General features: G+C 36.2%; 1 protein-coding gene across 2 annotated transcripts in view; it reads right to left on the bottom strand.

Annotated features, from left to right (window-relative positions):
- MED13L (mediator complex subunit 13L) overlaps positions 1 to 22,635 on the bottom strand; it is a 289,482-nt gene extending 266,847 nt beyond the window's left edge. The window contains exon 1 of one of the 2 annotated variants that reach the window (XM_029218820.1): positions 22,440 to 22,635. In XM_029218820.1, coding sequence (XP_029074653.1) covers positions 22,440 to 22,511 — 72 coding nt within the window. In that variant the 5' untranslated portion in view covers positions 22,512 to 22,635. The remainder of the gene's footprint in view (positions 1 to 22,439) is intronic. The other variant, XM_029218827.1, reaches the window with a different exon arrangement.
- Positions 22,636 to 22,641: the final 6 nt, after the last annotated feature.

Consider the following 22,641-nt stretch of genomic DNA (forward strand, 5'->3'; position numbering starts at 1 on the left):
TTTTATAATGATAAAAATGTCAAATCTTCAAGAAGACATAAATCTCAAATGTGTAGGTACCTAATAACAAAATTTCAAAATATATGAAGCACAAACAGATATATCTAAAAGGAGAAACTGACAAATCCAGAATTATAATTGGAGATTTCAACAGGTCTCCTCTCAACAACTGATAAAACAAGTAGACAGAAAATCAATAAGAATATAGAAAAACGTGAACACTATCAACCAACATAACCAAACTGACATTTATAAAACATTATAACTCAACAAAAAAATACACTTTTTTTTTTCAAATGCACATGGAACATTCACCAAGAGAAACCATATGCTGGGCCATAAAATAAATATCAAAATATTTTTAATTTTTTTCTTCATTTTTCATTTATTTTTAGCTGTGTTGGGTTTTTGTTGCTGCACGTGGGCTTTCTCTAGTTGCGGTGAGTGGGGGCTACTGTTCATTGCAGCGTGCGGGCTTCTCATTGTGGTGGCTTCTCTTGCTGCAGAGCACGGGCTCTAGGTGCACGGGCTTCAGCAGTTGCAGCACTCGGGCTCAGCAGCTGCAGCACTCGGGCCCTAGAGCATGCGGGCTTCAGCAGTTGTGGCACACAGGCTCAGTAGTTGTGGCGCACGGGCTTAGTTGCTCCACAGCATGTGGGATCTTCCCGGACCAGGGATTGAACCCATGTCCCCTGCATTGGCAGGTGGATTCCAAGGAAGTCCTCTATCAATATATTTTTAAAAGTTGAAACTTCTGAATAGAATTAAGTTAGAAATTAACAAAATAACTCTAATGCTCCCCTCCCCCACAAAATCTGTAAATAAATATTATTTATAAATAATGCATAGAACCACCCCCAAAAAAATCACAAGAGAAACTAGAAGATATTTTGAACTGAATATGAAAAAAATATATACCAAAATACGAGGGATACAAGTCAAACAGTGCTCAAAGAGAGATCTGTAGCTTTAAATATTTACATTAGAAAGGAAGAAAGATATAAAATTGCTCTAAGCTTCTTCCTTTGGAAGCTAGAAAAGGTGTATATTAAGCCAAATGTAAATTAATAGAAATGATGAAGAAAAGAAATAAATGAAATATAAAAGACTAACAATAGAGAAAACCAATAAAATGAAAAGCTGGTTATTTTAAAAGATAAATATAATTGACAAACTTCTCACTAGGTTAATCAAGAGAGGGGAAGAAAAGACAAATTACCAACATCAGGAATGAAAGATGAGAAATTACTTCACATCATAATAACACTGTAAAGATAATGAAATTACTATAAACAATGCTATGTCGATAATTAAAACTATTTAGATTAAATGGACTAGTCCTTTGCAACAATTACCAAAGTAACACACAAAGATCTGAACAGCCCTGTATCAAAGAAACGGAATTCATAAATTAAAATCTTCCCTCAAAGAATTCTCCAAGGCAAGATGGTTTCACTAGTAAATTCTATGAAACATCTAAGGAAGAAATACCACCAGTTCTACACAAACTTTCAAAAAACAGAGGGACTACTTCCCAAATCATTTTTAAGAGACCAACATTACTAAGACCAAAAACATTACAAGAAAAGAAGTCTACATGCCAATATCCTTCATGAACACAGATTTAAAAATCAGTAACAAAATATTAGCAAATCAAATCCAACAATATATAAAAATAACATACCCTCCACATAGAGTTTATCTTGGGAATTTAAGCTCAGTTGCATTAGTCTGAAAGCCCATCGATGTAATTTGAATCAAGCTTAGTTCAAAGACCCATCAATAAAATTCCCCATATTAACAAAACAAAACCTGTGATCATATCAACAGAGAAAACATTTAACAAAATTCAACACCTAGGGCTTCCCTGGTGGCGCAGTGCTTAAGAATCCGCCTGCCAATGCAGGGGACATGGGTTCGAGCCCTGGACCAGGAAGATACCACATGCCGCGAGCAACTAAACCCGTGCACCACAACTACTGAGCCTGCGCTCTAGAGCCTGTGAGCCACAACTACCGAAACCCGCACGCCTAGAGCCCGTACTCCACAACGAGAAGCCACCGCAATGAGAAGCCCACCGCAATGAAGAGTAGCCCCCGCTCGCCGCAACTAGAGAAAGCCCCCGCGCAGCAACGAAGGCCCAACACAGCCAAAAATAAATAAATTAATTAATTAAATAAAATTCAACACCTAGTCATGGTAAAAAGACTTAGTAAACTAGGAATTAAAGGCAACTTACTCAGCCTGATTAAGGGTATATTCAAAAACCTACAGCTAATATCACAATTAATCATGAAAAATTGACCACTTTCCACCTAAGATCAGGAACAAAGCAAGGATGCACATTCTTAACACACTTCTATTCAGCTTTGTACTGTAGGTCCTAATCAATGCAATAAAGCAAGAAATAAAAGGCATACAGATTGGAAAGGAAGATAACATCATCTTTATTCACAGACATCATCGTCATGTACATTTACAAAAATTAAAGGACTTCAGAAAATCTACTAAAACTAATACAGTTGAACTTCCACAACACAGGTTTGAACTGTGCAGGTCTACTTATATGCACATTTTTAAAAATACTACAGTACTACATGATCCGTGGTTAGTTCAATCTGTGGAGGCGGAACTGTGGGTATGTAGGGCTGACTATAAGTTATACTCCGATTTTCAACTGTGGGGAGGGTTGGTTCCCATAACCTCCATATTGTTCAAGGGTCAACTGTAATTGAGTTTAGGGAATTTACATAGTATGTAAGATAAATATACAAAAGTTAATTATATTCTACATACTAGCAGTGAACAATTTAAAAATAATATTTAAAAGCAATGCCACTTATAAGAGCACTGAAAAACATGAACTACTCAGGGATAAATCTGATAACACATGTTGCAGACCTGTACACCAAAAACTATAAACAATGTTCAGAGAAATTAAAGACTTAAAGAAACGGAGAGCCAGAACATGTTTACGGCTTAGAATACCTAAAATTGTTAACCTATCAATCCTCCGCAAACTGATCTATGGATTCAACAAGATCACAATCAAATCCCTGCAGGTTGTTTTCTTGTTTGTCTTTTATTTTTTTTAACAAATTGACAGGTTGACTCTAAAACTTATATTGAAATGCAAAGTACCCAGGAGAGCAAAAACAATTTTGAAAAAGAACAAAGTTGGAAATTTACCCTGACTTTAAGATAGATGTACTGTAAGATTTCAGTAATCATGACAGTGTGGTAGCGGCAGAAGAGGCATGTAGATCAAAGGAACAGAACACAGGGAATTTCCTGGCAGAATTCCCTGGCGGAGTGGTCAGGACTCTGCACTTTCATTACGGAGGGCCCAGGTTTGACCCCTGGTAGAGGAACTAAGATCCCGCAAGCCGCACTACACACATATATTCAATACATTCAATTGATTTTTGACAGTGATAGGAAAAACACAGTCTTTTCAACAAATGATGCAGGAATAACTAGATATCCCACATGCAAAAAGAACTTCAATCCTTACCTCACACCACACAAAAAAAACTCAAAATGGATCACTTAATCACAGACCTAAACCTAATAATGAACACTGTGATACTTCTGGAAGAAATCGTAAGAGGAAATCTTTGCTACTCTGGAATAGCAATTAGAACTCATATATAGCTGGCTGGATGTAAAACGGTACAATCATCTTTTTAAAGTTGAGCAGTACTTTACAAAGTGAAATCTGTATTTCCCACATGATTCAGCAAGGGCACTCCTGGTTGTTTACAGAAATAAAAACATATGCCCCACACAAAAACCAGTACATGAAAGTTCATAATCATTAATAAATGAATGGATAAGCAAACTGTGGTTTACCAATACAAGGGACTACAACTTAGCGCTAAAAAGGAATTACCTACTTAAGAAACAATATGAAGCCAGGCAGAAGACTATATACTATATGATTCCATTTATAAAATATTCTAGAAAAGGCAAAATGAGTCTACAGTAACAGCAGATCAGTGGTTGCCTGGAGGTGGGAGGTGGTTTCACAGACTACACGTTAGTCAAAACTCATAAAACTGTACTTGCTTAAACTGGGTAACATTTTATTGTATGTAAACTATACCTCAATAAAGATCATCAAAAATTTATGTATTAATGGGAGAATCCATGTAAAAAAAAAATCTCTCAAAGAAAAAAATCTATTTTTAATATAGCCAAAGTAACCATCTTCTGTATCTCCAAGGTAACTGTGAATCTCTCTTAGAAAGATATTTTCGAAAACATTATTTTCATGCCTAACTACATCAGAACACTGGTTAATGATTTACATTTATTAACCTTAACTAAAAGAGAACTTGTGAAATTTCTGGGAACTGAACTATTTAATGTAGTTCATTAGTGAACTGGGATGATTTCTTACGCAACTGCAATAACAGACTATAAACACAAATTTATATTACTTTCTCAGTATAGCAGACATTGTTGGCTGCCGACCCAAACATGAACAGCTCCTTCCTCCACAGTAACATACACTCTATACTGCTGGGGATAATAATGTGCTCACTTGAAGAACTACATTTCCCAGCCTCCCTGAGGTTAAGCATGGCCAGATGTGTTGTAAGGAACTTCCTAGAAGTTTCCTTTAAAAGGAGGGGTGTGGCCTTCCTACATTTCCTCCGCCTTCTATCTAGAATGCCACCATGATGATTATAGAGCTTGAGCAGCCATCTTGGACAATATGCTACTTGTGATAAACTAGAGATGATGGAATAATAAGAACGAACGAACCTGGGTCCCTTGATGACTGAGAAGTAACCAAACCAGTTCTGAAATGCTGCCTCCAGCGTGCGTGTATGCAAAAAAGAAATTTCTATCTTGTTTAAACTATTTGTCTACTTTTTAATAAGCACATGATTATGTTACCATAATAAATCATTTCTGATGAGCATTTCAGCAACTGGCTTTTTATTTTTAAAAAACTAAAAGACTTTTAGTGAGGTGATGAATTTTTTTGAGACTATTACCGAGGTTTTTATCTTGCCCCATTCATTGATCAAAATAAACTATCTTAATTTTTCATTTTCCATCTGGTTTCTCTATTTGGAATAAAGTAGTCTAGGAGAGAAAAATCTGCCTATCTGTGGGAAGAAATTTTAAGCTGCCTTATTACTCCATGAATCTGATGAAACTTTTTAAAAATGTAAACTGTTATTATCACTCCATTAATCTCAGGCAAACCTACATGCTCCAGTGACTTCTACCTTCATGCTTATGCTAAATTATATGGTCTACACTGTTAATTTTTAAAAGGCTCAGAAAAGAAAGAGACCAATAATGTTTGGAATAGTTAGGAGAAGCTCCACAGAAGCTCTAAAGGATTTAGACAAGAAAAGAAAGAAGAGTACACAATACAATGCACTGGTTAAGCGTTCGGGCTCTGAAGTCAGTGACTGGGCTCCATCATTTGCTGGCTGTGTGACCTAGGGCAAGTTACTTTAAACTCTTGCTTCAGTTTTCTTATCTGAAAAATGGGAACAGTAGTATCTACCTCATCAGGATCTTGATGAGAAAATTTATGTAGCTGGCAAACAGTTAAGCAATTACAGGCATTCAGTAAGCACTTTTAGAAAGGGCAAAATCTCGGAGATGAGAATGTGTATAACATGTAAAGATGTGACTTGAAATAAAGATTCTTGTTAGTGAATGGTTGGAAATTTTAAATAGAAAAAGAAAACAAAAGGCTTTTTAGAGATTAAATGCTTTTGAAAAATAAAACTCACAAAATATGTATGCCCGTTTGTATGAAAAGATGCTGATAACCTCATTAGGAATAAAAAACCTGAAAATTTTAATACTGAGATTATTTTTGCTCAGAGTATAAAAAATTAAAATGAGTAAGTTTCACAATAGGCGAGGATAGAAGAATTGGGCATTTATGTATTGCCCAAAGAAATGTAAACTGACACATCTTTTTAAGGAATTTATGGTTATAACTATCAAAATGCTTAACTGTACTGTTACAGAAAAAAACTGAATCTTAATGTTTCTCACAGTTGATGGTTAAATAAACAATAGTACATCCCATCCTGTGAAACAGGATACAACTGTTTAAAAATAATAATAATAAAAGAGTGAAGTATATCTAAATTTACTGACTTGAAAATATTGAGACTGATTTTATGACTAATATTTTTAAATGCTAAGCAGAAAAAGCATGTTGCAGGAAACGCTGGAGAATTAGCCCCTACCCGTAATTTTTTTAACTACAAATATGTCCATCATCAATATGCATATGCAATATGCATAAACTGTGGTGTACGAGTGAATTATAATTGCACATTGTTGGAACATAATATTAAACTAAAATAGCAAGCTGCAGAGGAATATAGTTCATTTATAAAAAGTTCCAAAAACCAAAATTATATATATATGTATATATATATACATACACACACTAAATACTCATGATTAAAACCTTTTTTAAAAAATAGAAGATGGTAAACATAAAATCCAGAATAGTTACCTCTGAAAGGAGAGGAAAGAGAATGGAAAGGAAACATATCATGAGGACTTCACAAATGCTAAAATGTTCTTTTTCTTACTCTGAGTATTAAGTACATGGGTGTTCACTGTATCATGATCGTTTCTACCTTATGTATGATTTATACACACTATTATCTAAGGAAAACAATTTTGAAACTGCATTGTATAGGCACACAAACATATTAAAAAAAACAAATTTGGAATGATAAAAATTAAACTACCAGTAGTTACCTCTATATGGGGGAGGGGAACCTTCATGTTTTATGCCAGATCCTCCAATATTAACAATACTGGATTATTAAATTATAAATTATAAAATTAATTAAATTTATAAAGTACTTTTCTCTTAAAAATTATAATTACGAAAATGGTAACCACATGGAAAATACATTAGGCATACAGCTGAATAAAGAACTATATTTACCCTGTGATTACATCTACTTACCAAAAAATGTGCACATTAACAGGAAGAGCTGGAATTTATATGATCTAATGGAGTGCCTGGATTATGTGTAATTTTTTTATATGTAGTTTTAATTTCTTGGAAGTTTTATTTCTTGGAAATATTTTGTTTTTCATTAGTATGACCTCACTTGGAGAGAAATTAAAGAAAAATGACAACTGCAAGAAAGCCAACTCTCCACCTTCAGGGTAGCCAAGTGAAAAATCTACCCACATGGGAAGGCTGAATGAATTACAGCCAATTGACAATGGATAGCACATGCTGTGCCAGTAAGTGCACTCAAAACAACTGGAGAGGATCCCCACCACAGCAAGGAGATTACATCAAAAGGTTCTGAAGTGCATATGTACATTTTAGCGCTTAACTGAGAACTGGTGCTGCCAAGTAAAAGTGCAGCGGGGTAGGGAAAGCTCCAGAGCACAGGGAGTCCAGGAATGTGCTTAAAAAGGAAAGGGGTATGGAAGGATGGGCAGAGAGGGAGAGAGGAAGGGAAAAGTTTTCCCAATATGCGAGGCAGAAATCTGATACGGCATAACAGTTACACTCCCAGTGTCTATAAAAATATTGTCCAATCAGAAAGCTAAGTGCTGAGGGTACAGAGAACAGAATGACAGGAATGAAAATTTAAAGGAACCCAAAATGAGAATGAAGAATAGCACCAAAGACACTGTTTTGTGGTCTTTACAAATGTCCTCTCTATTCTATCCACTATGCCAATTCCTAAAAACTGGTAATTTCCACAAAGGCAAGAAGAAAAATAGGGGTAAAAGTCTATTTCATCCTACCAAAAATATCACTAATATGAAATTGATAGAAAGAAAACCTTTAAATAAAAAACTAAGTGAAAATAATTCAAAGATTTACAGAGGGAGAATGTAATCTGCTTTCTGAGCTTACCACTTTTTTTTTTTGGTTTAATTCAACATCTTTATTATTACAAGGGAATATACAGTGGAGAGTTGTTCTAACCTCTACTGCATTCCTTATGAGCCGGTAGTCAACTGTTGGTCTCTACATTGTGTTTCTGAGGCTCATCCATGATGTTGTGAGCTTACCACTATTAAAAGCAGAGGCTCTATGGAACAAACGCTGATAGAGGCAATTGCTGTTAGGGCACTCCCCCCTCTATTTTCTTTCTTTCTATCAGAGTTTCTCCATGCCCATTTCTGATAATCAAAAATTCAAGAGCTCTTCCCCTACCAAAATATTCTTGATTCCCACCTACAACCACCACCACTCACAACCCACACCTCTCCACCTACCCCACCAGTCTTGCCTTCTCCTTTCTTCCCCAACTTTTTTTTTTTAATTTTTTTTTGGGGGGGGGGCTGTGTTGGGTCTTCATTTCTGTGCGAGGGCTTTCTCTAGTTGCGGCAAGCGGGGGCCACTCTTCATTGCAGTGCGCGGGCCTCTCACTACGGTGGCCTCTCTTGTTGTAGAGCAGAGGCTCCGGACACGCAGGCTCAGTAGTTGTGGCTCACGGGCCTAGTTGCTCTGCGGCATGTGGGATCTTCCCATACCAGGGTTCGAACCCGTGTCCCCTGCATTGGCAGGCAGATTCTTAACCACTGCGCCACCAGGGAAGCCCCATCTATACATTTTTGGTATGTATATTTAAAATATAGGACTTTTATTCCTTAATATCATTTTTTTTACATCTTTATTGGAGTATAATTGCTTTACAATGGTGTGTTAGTTTCTGCTTTATAACATCTTCCCCAACTTTTTAATCCATCCATCTTTTCTCATAAATCTTATTCTCAATTTAGGAAAAAAATCTTGTTCCCACTGCCTCAAACCTTTTCTGAAAATAGGCAGATTACATAGGCTAATGTTTGTTTTTACTTTCTTTTCACTATCTCTTGTCTTTCTGCCCCCAGCTCTTGTCTGTAGTTAATTTTAAAACTTTTGAGTTCCACAAGGCTTAATTTAACAGCAAGAACCCAGGCTCAGTGAATACTTTCATATATGCCTGTGATCAAAGCGTAGGTCTTCTGCTAACAACTACAGCTCATGGATGTTGCCAACAGTTCTTCTTTGTTTTGTATAAACGAGAATGCAAATGCTATAAAACCAAGAATATCTGTTTGCCATTTGATTCCTCTCCTATGACATACAATATTGGTCACCAAGTCCTGTCAAATTCTACCTCCAAAATACTACTTGAACCCATTTCTTTCTCTCTATTCCTACTGGCCCTGCATAATTTCTCAGATCTAGACTATTCTAAGAGTCTTCTCTCTGCCTTTGGTTTCTCCACTATTACAATCAACACTACACAAAGCCCACATCGGTTTTCTCTCTGAAACATAAATCTGATCAGGTCATTATCCTCCTCAAAAGCCTTCAGGCATTCCCCTGTGCATACAGAATAAACTTCCAGCTTCTTCATGTCATCCAATCTGGCGTCAAACATCACCTTTCAGGTTTGTCTCCTATCTATTAAAGACTAAGCATTAAATAAAAATAAGTTAATTTAATAAAAGAATAATTTCCAAAGATATCTAGAAATATTGTATGACTCATTAATGTATTATTTATGTAATTATTTAGGTAACTGATAGATTTATTCATCTCAACCATATACTATTACCTCCAAACTCAAACTTTTACAAAATAAAGTTCTATCTACCTAATGTATTAAAACTGGATTGATAAAAAAAAAAAAAAACTGGATTGAGCTGTTTCTATTTTCAATTCTAATATTAAAATGTAAGGTAGATCACAAGGATTTTAAATCAATAGCTATTTTCTAAAATGAATGTTAACATATATTGCCAAATTTCTCACAGTTTTCTGGAAATTGTTAAAGTCAGCTCTTAGAGTTCTTAACAGTGTATCACATCTACCATATGAGAAAGTTTGACAACAAAATCAAAGTTACTGTAGGAGATAAGCACCCACCTTAGTGAATCCCATTTGTTTTCCTTCTAGACTATTCCTTGAGTTTACCATATAAACTACCAAACCAGACTACTTATCCTAACACAGTCATTAGAAAAGTTTCCTAAGAACAAGTAAATACTTCTTTTTCAAATCAAATTTACAAAATTTACTAAAGAAGACAGTTTATTAGCTTACACATATCTAAGTATGGGTTCTCATGAGAATCATTCTGTTTAATTAAATGTTACAGGACCTTGCAGACAGACTCAAGAATAGCACCATCTGTCTGGGTTACAAAGCTCAGTTTCACCATGGTATCACCAAACAGCAACAAAATATTATTTTCATACATATCTCAAGTAATTAATAGACAACGAAAGAATTTCGTCATCTGGGATCACGACAGTTGATCCAATCCATGCAGATGATTACGCTCTGTACACGCTGTATGTAAACCAATATACTTTGAAAAACGTTTTCAGTAACTTAGACTTTAGGATTTATATTTCAGAAGGTAAATATTTATGGTCTTTAGTAGCTATGATGTAGATTTATGCTCTGGTATAAATTCTAAATGTTAGACTGTTCAGGTGTTAAATAAATCTGTACAATTTAAAAGTGCCTATTATTTATTTAGCATAATTATCATTTAAGTAAATTTTCCTAAAATATCTATAGCTCTAGGATTATATTGCCACACTTTCTGACAGGATTTCAATTCCCATTTTTTAATGTGAAAAGTATTTTAAGAAGGGAAGGAATTATAAATAAAATCATCTATGTAACATGAAAACCATTATTGAGAAAAATCTCATTGAATTCAAAAGTAGAAAATAATACTTGCCACTGCAACTCAATCTAAATAATATAGGCATGCCTGCTATAGGTAAGACATCCTCTGCACCTCCCCTAACACTGAATATTAAGGCAGACCATGAGAAATTAAAATCCTAAATACGTATGAGTGCTAATCTTCACCTGTGGAAGAAGCTGCTGAAAGAACATGTATGGGACACTGGATGACTTCCTAGGCAGTCTCAAATGAGTAAAGCAACGCTAAGTGGAAAAGGTAAGTACTTTGGTCTCACAGACCAAACTTTCTGTTAAAACCTTAAGAAATTATCTCAATTTATTTATCCCAAGGCTCTTCTTTTTAATTACTTCAGTCTAGCCAAAAATGAACCTCAGGATGATATCTAACATTTGCTAGACAGACACAGACAGGGCACAACTTACAATTCTATTCCTCCTCTTACGATAATTTGCTTTGATCCCCAGAAAGCAAAAATGCCACCTCCGCTTAATCTGTCCCAATATCTAGTCTTACCAATCAGTGGGCCACTAAATCTACCTCCACTGAAACCGTACTGAAACAAAGGACACTGAAGCACTAGACAAAGAACCTGGGAGGCAACCGTACAAGCAAGGCTGGAACTCTTGGCACACATGCATAATGTATACATGCCAACAGAGTTGGCGCTTGAACTGCCCACCCCGCAGAGTTGAAAATCCACATGTAACTTTACAGTCAGCCCTCCTTATCCACGAACTCAATCAACTGCAGATCGCATAGTACTGTAGTATTTATTTATTGAAATAAACCCGAGTATAAATGGACCCATGCAGTTCAAACTCATGTTGTTCAAGAGTCAACTGTATATCCAAAAGTAGAGTTCTTCCCAGGATTTTTGCTCATCACCTGTAAGACTCCCATCAGAAGGCACTAAATACTGACTTCAGCAACAAAATTGAGAGCACAAAGCAGAACTAAAGAGAAGAAAGAAAAGACACTGACCAAAGTATACTTTAAAATTTATAAGATTTTCTGGGGTGGCTGACTAAACTGTCTCTAAAAGAAATTCCATAGGAAAAGGACCAAAAACATATTACGGACAATGGCATCAATATTTGATTCATTTCAAGGGGGCGTATTTTGAAAAAGCCTTCTCATTTGGGCAGATATGTACCTGTTCTGGTGTGACTAGCTCAAAATCAGTTTCGTAACTGTTAAGTGTACAACCCAAGGAGGTGACATTTGACCTACTTAAAACAACCATTAAAGGAAAATAAAAACAAAAATGGTTAACAGTAACAAGCACATCAAGTAAAATGCACATTTTTTAGCTAAAAAAATTTTTTAAGTGTTTATTCAGGCTCAAGCTCAGTATCTTTAATCTGTGAATTTAAAAAGCACTCAAGTTACAACTGAGATTGTCCACACTTACTCATTTCTCATATGCTCACATCTTTTATTTCTCACAGGTGTCTTGCTCTTTTCCAGTGCTAACCCCATCACCTGGGTTCCTAATACCATTTCCAGCCAGATTGTTTCATCAATTATCAACTTTTCTTATGTCTTTCATCTTTCTTTCCATCTCTCCACTACTGTTGCTACTAATGTATAAACACAAATGAGGCTCTTGCCTTCTGAAAAATTTCCTTCGTCTACCTTTCAATCTCTTACCTTCCCCACTCCCACATCACTGCTTGCCTCACATCAACCTCCTTCAACTGAGAAGTGTACCATTCATTCATTCTGCAAGCCACTGTAATCCAGATTCTACCCTCAACAGTCATATGTAATGATTTCAACTAAGTACCAAGCTGCCCAAACAGCAAAATTCCTCATCTTTCACTCCTAACCTCTCCCCTTCAAGGTCCACCACAGTTGTCTTTGAAAATTATGATTATTCTTTTTTTTTATTTTTAAGTCAGATAAAGCAAATTATATTGCCTACTGAAAGCACATTAACATATATATTCATGACTTAAATGTCTAGGCTTCATGAGAAGTAATTCTGGATCAAAATCCAATTTGTTTTAAATGAACGAAATTTTTTAAATGATAGGTTACACAGTTCAACAATTCCAATTTGTCTATGTAAGAGAGCAATCCTAGAAAAGCTTTTAAACATATTAGTAAATGTAATACCATTTAACACACTTGTTTTTCCTCAATTCATTTCTCATAATAGTTTCTATATTGTCTTGGATTATCTCCCGCTTTTAGTTCCATATCCCATCTGCTCATTTAAGATTCACGTCTGTCCAGTTTCTGAAATATTTGTCACTTTAGTCATTAGCATTTTGTGTAATATAGCACTGTTTTTTTTAAAGTTCAGAACCGAATTATTTTAGAAAACTGATTATTTTAACATCACCATTTCTTAACCTAAATCAGCCTGCCCACACTTCAAATTTTCCACCTAACAAAAACCAGATTTCAACAAGTTTTTGTACTGTTTTTTAAAAGGAAACCAAGAAGCAAGACCATAAATTAGAAGTGCTCTCCTATATACCACTTCAGGAAATATTCTCAAGGACAGACCCAGAGCTGTCAACTGAGCTTCCAAAGAATATCCTTTGCATTCCCCTCTAGCAATCCATATCCATCCATTCCTTCAAGATCCAGTTTAAAACCCCCCTTCTGAGTTTTTCTGGCTGAGTTACTATGCTGTCTGTCCATGCTGTTTTCCCTCTGCATTTACCATCTACAATCTTAGAAAACTAAATAGTATATGTAGGTCTTTATTCTACATATCAGACGCTTAGCCCTTTTGTAAGCCCAAGCCTGATTTCAATCATTTCTGATGTACATACATGACTGGAAAATGAATATATATTGTCCTAAATTTCTCAAGCATAACATACAAAAAAATTAATATCTAAATACTAATTTAATCCAGTGTGGTCACCCCCAATTCCCTTTTCACTTCACTGAGGCTCGTTAAGTCCTCATTTACCACACAAAATAGCAAGTAGAAAGTTTTTCTCTTGGGGTAAGTGAAAGAGGAAAGAAGGGAAGAGCTAAAGGGCAAAGAAATACAAAATCTTTTCCTGATGACACCACAGAACCTATCACTATTCCCTACGTTTTAATAAAAGTATATCAGTAAAGAGGAAGCAGCAGAGCAGTGGATACCTTCAGGTAGGGATGGGAAAATCAGCTTCAATCCTTGCTCCAAAACTGCTGTTCTTCCCATTGGGAAGGAGCCACCCTCACCTCTCAACACCCTCTTCAAGGCTCTCTTTCAGATAGCAATCCTCTCCTAGGCCTTGAAGTGGGCCTAGAGTCTGGGTCATCCTCACCTCACTCCCACTGCCCGCAGCATCTAAGATGGGTTTTAGGGAGTGCCTGCACTGATTGCCAGCAAGCTACTCAGAGGAAAGGTACTCTTAATATTCTAAACTTTCCCATAAAAATGCTCCCATAAATAGCATTCGAGTTCTATAACACAAGTAATTAAGTACAATACAATAGGCAAACCATCATTTATAGCAACAGAATTAAGGGTATGTTTTTATGTGAAAGCAAACTTACATACAAATTAACTTTTTCTGATATTTAGAATGCTGAAAACCACCTACATGTAAAATTCTACACTTTGGATAAAAACTTAGAACACTATTCATATTCGACATGACTAAGACAAAAACTACAGATGGGGGAGGGGCTTTCCTTCCTTCAACAAAGTCTAAACAATATTTTTAGATGTTGCCACATTATTAAATGGAAAATAGAAACTGGCTGGTAGCTGAGGATATATACTTTGTTCAAAACAAAGTAAGGGTTGTGACATGTGTGTGAAACTAAAACATGATTTAGTCTTTAAAAAGAAAAAGGTATTTATTGAGTACTATTTCTTACATTCCCTGAGACAACTCTCAAAATGTTAATAGAACTGCTATTTAAAGTTCAAAGAGCACTCCAGAGCTGCCAAGGAATTAATAGCTTAAACTACTAAATAAGAGCCACGGTTCAATCTCCAGTCTCAGCCAGTCAGAGCTCAGGGCTGGTACAGCAGAATCACCTAGCTTATGAAAGATACCACACAACTGAGAATCACATAAACAAGTGAAAAGTTGTTAACATCTAAAGATGGATTATTTACGAAGAAAACACAAGAACAATTTAATCTTCTGCTCCCGCCAAAAAAGCACAAATACAATATAGCTGCCATACTTAAAACAAGTAATTTTGCCATTCCAACTTCCTGGTTAACTGCCTAGGGCTACTCTATAACTTCAGTTGTAATTTGCCAGAAGTCTCTTCCTATTAAAAAACATTATCTAGTCATCCAAAATACTTTTCTTAAAAGATTCTCAAAAGGATTTTTCACACCTCCTGACCCCCATATTTCCTTCAAGTTTATAGGAGGAACTGAGGCACAAAACCATTATGCAAGCAACCAGATGTAGTCACTAGTAGAAAAAAAAAAAAGTTTGAATACCACTCAACTTTCCCTATTACCGACCAGTTTACTACCCATTTTACTGAGCTCATGCAAAGTAATCTTATAACTGAAAGTTGAGCAAAAGCCCTCTTATATGGCTTAGAGAATGGAAATGAAGGAATTCTGGATCAAGCCCCGAACAAAATCTCCAACAGGTTCCGAAATCTATAGGTTGCCTACCACATTAGACAAAACCTAAATACTAACTGAATTCCTATTCCTTTGAGGTATAAGCATGTCTCCCTTGATCAGCTGGAATTCTCTTTAATAAAGATTTTCTAGAACTCATCTAAAATATTACCAAGCCACAGTACATACAGCCTAGATAATGTATATTCAGAACACAGAGCAAAACAGCTAAATAAATTTTTTAAATAATAAATAACATATTGTGATCAAGACCTAAATGGGCAATGAGAACTCCCTTAGGGAACAAGGTGGCGAAGAGAATAGTTTTCCAGTCATTCGTTCATTTAACAAAGAGTTAATTAGCACTTAACTGTGAAGAGAATGGAAAGATGACTTAGGGTCACAGCCCTACAGAAGCTCATATGATTATGAGGTAGAGAGAAGGAGGTACACGGAAGGAGCAAGAGTGACAAGTTCTACCTGTGGGAGTCTAGGAAATCTTCACAGAGGAGGTGACATTTGACCTCCTTAAAAGATGAGTAGGATTGTGCCAGACATATACACGTGCAAAAAAACTAGGAGCTGGTTCCTGAGTTGGATAGATGTACGTTCTTCCTCATTTCTCTTTAGGATATTAACATTCAATCATGAGAATTACCAACACAAAATGTTTTGTAACACCAATTATACTTTTGAATACCTTATTACCTCTCAAATTAAGCGCAGATGGACTGTGGAACTATATGAGGAAGCTTTATGTGTCTTATGCAAAAATACCTCCTCAGAAATGTATCAATGATCTTGGGGGGTAGGGGGATCACAGTTTTCATGCAATTTAATACCTTTTAGAGGATCAATCTTTAAAATTTCCACTCAATATTATAAAGAATTCTATGCACAATTACATATTTTATTTGAAACAAATCATTTCCTCAAATTTCATTTTAATATCAACTGTCTTAAATATATCCAATTAAAGTAGTGACTTAATACAAATTAAGAATTATTCCAGTAAAGAAATCTAGTGAAGACTGAGAAAAAAAAATTTACCTGCAAATCTACCTAATTCTCTTTATCTTCCCCTTTTCATTTTTTTAAGTTACAAATCTAAACAATGTAAAATAAAGGTACAAATGAAATTTTCAAATAATCAACTCAGGAGGTTCCTTTAACAGTAATGGAATTTCACTGTACTGGAAAAAGTACAAAATGCAGAAAGCTGTCAACCAGGGCTCTGTGCTATTTCACAGTAGTAGAAATACGGTTTTAATAAGTTTCTACCACAATTCATCTGGAATGAGAAAATAAACACTCAGAAATATACATAATAAACTACAGAGTATGAAAATGCCAGTGACATAAACGTTCTCCCTTGGACACCATTGATTCTTCTAATTCTCACCTAGAAATTAATGGAAAAAACTTAATCTTTCTTGACTAGAATCCAAATGCACTCTAAAAGACATTTTATCAGCTTAAAAAAGGAAAACAACTGTACTCCAACAAACATAACTAAAACATGCTAATATAAATGCAAGTAAAACAGGAGTTCCTAAAAGAAGACTATGATAGCCAATTTATGAGGACAGAATCCAACGATTTCAAAACTTAAGTAACAAAACACTATAGTAGGATGGGGAGCTACCATAACATTTTAAAAGCATTTAAAACTATTTTTGTATCAGCTAAAGCAAAGATAGAAAACTATACTGATGTACATAAGTGACTTTATACTAAACAAAAATTGGGCAAACATATACATTTCATTCATGCAAATGAACGTGAATTTACAATTCCTCATTTATGTTAATATTTACCAAGATTAATGGAAAATCATCTCCCCTATGTAATGAAGTGAATTCCCCCAACAGAACAAAGCTAACACCTTCAAATCTTTCGAATAAACAATGAAAGCTTATACTATAAAAGGAAATTATCTAAACAGGATCAGAAAGTTGTTAAATGATTCAAGTGGGAAGAAAAGTCCGAAATTCCAACACACACTACAAATATTGATTCATTAACTCCAAATCTCTAAGCAAGTCCTATGAAACAAATGTGGGTGCAAATTTTTTTTTTAACTATTCCCACAGCACATTTTTAGGCTATCTACCTAATTACCTCACTTTGCAATGCATTAAATGTAATTTCTCGAATTTGCAATGTTTATACAATGACAAAAATAGGAATTCTGGTGGCTACAACGCACATGGTTTGTAAAGCAGATTAGCACACAATACATTTTAAGTAAGTGACACTAAAAGAAATGTCACAGAAATCCTTTTTCTCCATTTCTAATAAATGGCTGCAATGCACAGCTCAGTAATAATACCTAATATTCAACCATATTACTAATTCTTATAAACTTTGTCTAATCTCTCTCACTAGCTAACTTTTCTGTGAAATTAACGTATCACCCACTTTCAGAAAAAACAACAAATCAGTACCTTCTACTACTATCTCAGAGGAGGAGATTATTATTTTCTTCTACTGAAAATAAGTCAAACCATTCAGAAAAATATCTAGTCTGCGAATTCCCTGGCAGTCCAGTGGTGAGGACTCTCTGCCAGGGCACGGGTCCGACCCCTGTTCAGGGAACTAAGATCCCGCAAGCCAGGCGGCATGGCCAAAAACAAGAAAAATATCTAGTCTACCTTTGAATCAAACTTTGAGGAACAGTTGAATTAACTGTTCATTAAAAAAAAAAATCCACATAAACAATCTTATTACTATTTACACTGAATTTCACTTCAATTTTAAATAATTTAACAACTATAGAATACGCTTATCTTTTGCAAATATATGATACAGAGAATACAGTATAAACTGGTGACAGTATCTTTCTTATTACTCTCAAGAGCAGAGGAGACCTTTGAAAGTGTTTGATGAATACAATTAACTCACAATTAACTAGGCTAAATTAGCCAGTGAACAAAAAAGATGAGTCAATCTTTCCAAACCTAATTAATATAATCCACTACTATAACTTAATGTTAATTAAAAGAGTGCCTTAAGAGATTTTTTTCTTCAAATACCTAACACAATCATGAAAAAAAATGCCAAAATATTCCAAAGAAAGTGCTAAACTACATAAGCACCTGGCATAAACTCAACACTCATTGTCCTCAGGCACCCCCCCCCCCCCCCCCCCCATTCTCACAAAGAAACAGCCCCAACCTAACTTCCTCTCAATGAGCACTTCAAGCAATAACACAGACATATTTTGCAGCATATAAGTCTTAGGTACATTATTTTCTCTTTAAAATTATGAACACGTACAAATGGCTCTTTAAAATGGTCCAATAAACTGCTACACTATGCCTTAAATTGCTGTCTATTATGTACTTAAAAATATTTACTAGCAATTGGAGGTTAATATGGCAATTATTACTGGGTAGCTATTATTGCTATTAAAAATATATAAATACTGCAACACCATGTGCTACTAACAACAAAACACTGAACAGAAAACATACATTAGCAAATTATAAACATTTTCATTCAACAAAATGAACCATCATGAAAAAAAGATGCTTTATGTGTAAATACTAAAATTGGAAATTGAGATGAAAAAATACCCTGTATATTTACTGGCACTTGAGAAGATTAATCATTCCTTCTTCCTCATTTTCAATTGATAGTCCTCCCCATCTGGTTCTAACTCAAAAGAATAGATCTCAAAGTTTCTACATTTACAACTATCTTCCTTCTCTGCAAAAACTATAATAAATCTCTTCAGAAAAAAGAAAGCAGGTCAACAACAGATTACCTTAAAATCTTCAAATATAGAGTGAATGGTCCTTAACAGGAATTATGTACTAATGTGTGTTTCAATTGAGGAAGGAAGAATGATACCATCCCCCAACTACCCCATAGTCAGGAAGATGCTGCATAATTAAGAATTAGAGTGCTGTTGTGTCAAACAGTATATACTTAAATCTAGTTCAAGGACACAAAACCACTTTTCTCCACATCACCTCGACTGAGAAACAAAAGTAAAGAAACAAAACTAAAGATATACTTACATCTGGAAATTATATCTTTCCACAAGGGTGAGTTGACATACCACAGGGTGCCCTCGTACACTTTCCAAAAGGGCAGATTTAACACACTTAACTGAATTATAACTGAGTGAATATATAACAAGAGTCTCCCGGAAATGTGATGGACAGCATGAGAAAACAGTTTTGAGTCACAAAGGCACAGCCAGGCATGCATTTAATGCAGTAGCTACAAATTTCACAACTGTAAGAATAAGAAACACATACAATGACCCATATCATATATACACAATGGCATCTTTCACATGTTAGGAAAAGGGGGCAGGGGGTGACAAAGAATTTAGGAAATGTGATGCCATGCAGCAGAAATATCAGAAAGCAAAATAAGTAAAGGACTGACAAAAACCTTAAGGCATCTGACTGCACAAATCAACTTTTGCTAAGCCATATGAACACCCCAAGGTAACACAAAGTGGGTGGATCATTACTGTGTTACAGAACTTTATAATCTCTAGCTTACATTTCAATCTACATTAATATGAGTATCTAGGTAAATTCTCTATAAGCAATAGTTTTCTCTGCTCAAAACAACTGCAGGCCAAAAAGAAAAATACATGCCATTATAAAGCACCAAGAGTTCTTATAATACATGCTTTATTTTGAACAGGTAATGATTTTATCTCCTTTGGAATTATTCTATACAATGTACTTCAGGCAACATATTTTTGTTATCCCAGATTGCTGCTATATCTAATTTACAAGAAAATGCTCAATTTGGAATGAGAAAAATTTACAGTATCAGCAGTTCTTTAACCGATACGTAATTTTTTTAATTAGCACCAATCCACCCTCCACCTAAAAGAGAATGTAGACATTCTATAGTCCTTTAAAAAAAAAAAATCAACCCATGCATTTCTGCATTTCAAAGTTGCTACCTAAAGAGCAATTCTGATTAAAAAAAAAAAAGAGTATATTCAAAAATCAATTCCTGGTTTAAAGAGGTTTAGGAGAGAAATACCCAAAGCACAAACCTTTAGTCAGTCATAAACCACAGAATCCGCTCCCACAAATTGTTTCTACAAAAGAATCTTAAACATCTTATCCCTATCAACATTATCATCCTTACTTAAGCTTTAAAAGAAAAGAAAAAAGGTAGAAGAAGTGATATATACTAAAGACTGGCTACACATGGATTTTTATTTGTCTACAAAATGTACTGTATATAAATTAGCCACATATAAACAAGCCATTACCAGTCAGCATGATATATGGTAATTTGGGGGCTCTCTCCTCACTAATATTGGTCTACTTGGTTATTTTAATTCCCTGATAAAGTGTCAACGTGGTCACCAGCCGCCAAACAAAAACCTTTTAAATACCCCTTAATCAATGTTTGCTAATCTATGGAAGTCCCTGAATCTGACTAATACTAAATGACAGACTGAGAGAAGAAAACAGAAGGCAAAATGAGTTTTATTCCCATATATCAAATGATCAAGGGAAAATTATCACAGTACAGAGAGTAAGAATCGCAACTTATAACTGAATTTTAAGATTAAATATCCGAATAAAAATGCTGGAAAAAAAAAAAAGACCTAATCCTAGTACAAAGCACAGATACTATGTCACTCGGTCTTTGTAGGTTAAAAATTACGTTTTGACTTTTTTTATCTGCATAATGAAATATATTTAATAAAATAAAGCTTCCATTTGAAAAGTTGGCAAGAATTTGTACTTCTCCACTAGTCTCAAAGAAAAAAAAATCTATGCTATCCATAATTAAATGTAACTAATTACAATTTGAACACTAAATTATTTATCCAGTGTAAACAAGGATTAAGAGGAAATAAAGCTCTATCTACAGCAGAGGTTACAGAAAACAATTTCCAAAATGCATGTTCCCCAAAGGCAGTCCCCCCAAAAGGGTACACAACTTAAACTAAGTTGAGTTTTTTCAAGCCTAAATTAAACCGTTCAGCCAGTTTTCCAATTATATTCTACGCTTGAAACATAATTGCCCTACATCTGTTTACAAATCTTTGCTCAAATCTTTGCTCAATATTTAAACAAATTCGTAGTCTCCCGGGCACATAGTTCTACGTACGGTAACTCATGCACAAAGCACATATTTAAAGACCACGCACTGCAATTATTAGCCTAAACGCCAGGTTTAACAACGTGAATGTTTTCAGAGCTAGGTAATACGACCCAATAAAAAGCAAAGATGGCATTTACCACCAAATGTCACTGCCACCGCCAGGAAAGAGTTGCTGGAGCCCTATACATTTTTAATTTCGATGAACCTAGACGGCGTCGTCGGGTGCCAGGCTTCCAGGAGAACAATTGACACCCTAACTGCTTCAAGATTAAGGCAGGCGATTCAAATCCGAAGGAAAAGTTGTCAATTATCAGAGAGACAGCGCGAGAGAGGCGAAGGCAGATAAAAGCGATGTTATCAAACCGCCCAGCTTGTTGCTTTTGTGTGTGTGTGTGGATTCGTTGTTAGGAGAGAGAAAACAGTTTTTAAAAGACACAGGAGGAGAGAAAGAAGAAAAAGCTTTCTCCACCTTCCGTCGGCTCGGTGCAATGGCTTTACGGCTCTCCAGCGTAGTAAGCCCCGAGAGGCAGACGGCTGTCGATGTTTACAATCCCGGGAGCTTCGGGTGCAAGAGTCCTTTACTGACACAATCGCATTCAATCAACTGTTTTCGGGCGAAATTGCAGGTGTCATTATGGAATTTTTTTTAAATTCAAAAGGCGGGCGGGCGGGCAGCCGATCCGACACAAGGGGGGAAAAGCTGCTTATCGCAGGCGCGGGCATCACAAGGCAAAGCCTTCCACATTTAGGGAAGAAAAGGGGGGGAAATGGGAGGGGAAGGGGAGTGCGATTGCAACAGAGGGTGGGCGTTCGAAGTGCGACCCAGAATCCGCAGCTTTGAGACTTCCACATGCAAATTCCACGCCGAGCGCCGCGCTCACAAATGATTTTTAAAGAGCCAAATAAACACTGGAAGGGATCCAAGGCGAGGGAGAGACGATCCAAAAGGGGGAGAATCGGCGAGAGGCGAACGGCGGGGAGAGGCGAGGGAGGGGCGAAGTCCCGGCGGCGGGAGGAGAAAGTTGGTCGGCGGCGGAGGTCGGCGGCAGAGGTCGGGGACCCCCCCCCCGACACAACCCCCTCCCCGCAGCCCGACTACTCACCAGCGAGAAGAGGTTGGAGTGACAATCCTCCAGGCTCGCCCCGTTCGCCACCCAGTTCGCTGCCGCAGTCATGATCCTCCGCGAGCCCGGCCGCCAGAGCGGGGCATGTCGGAGCGAGGCGTCCGAGGCGAGGCCGGGCCGGGCGGCGGCGCCTCGCCGGGGAGCGCGGGGCGGCCGGGCCGCCGCCGCCGCCGGTGGAGGG

This window comes from Monodon monoceros, unplaced genomic scaffold (assembly GCF_005190385.1).
Source record: "Monodon monoceros isolate NGI ecotype Baffin Bay Population unplaced genomic scaffold, NGI_Narwhal_1 Super_Scaffold_1, whole genome shotgun sequence".
Classification (NCBI taxonomy): Eukaryota; Metazoa; Chordata; class Mammalia; order Artiodactyla; family Monodontidae; genus Monodon; species Monodon monoceros.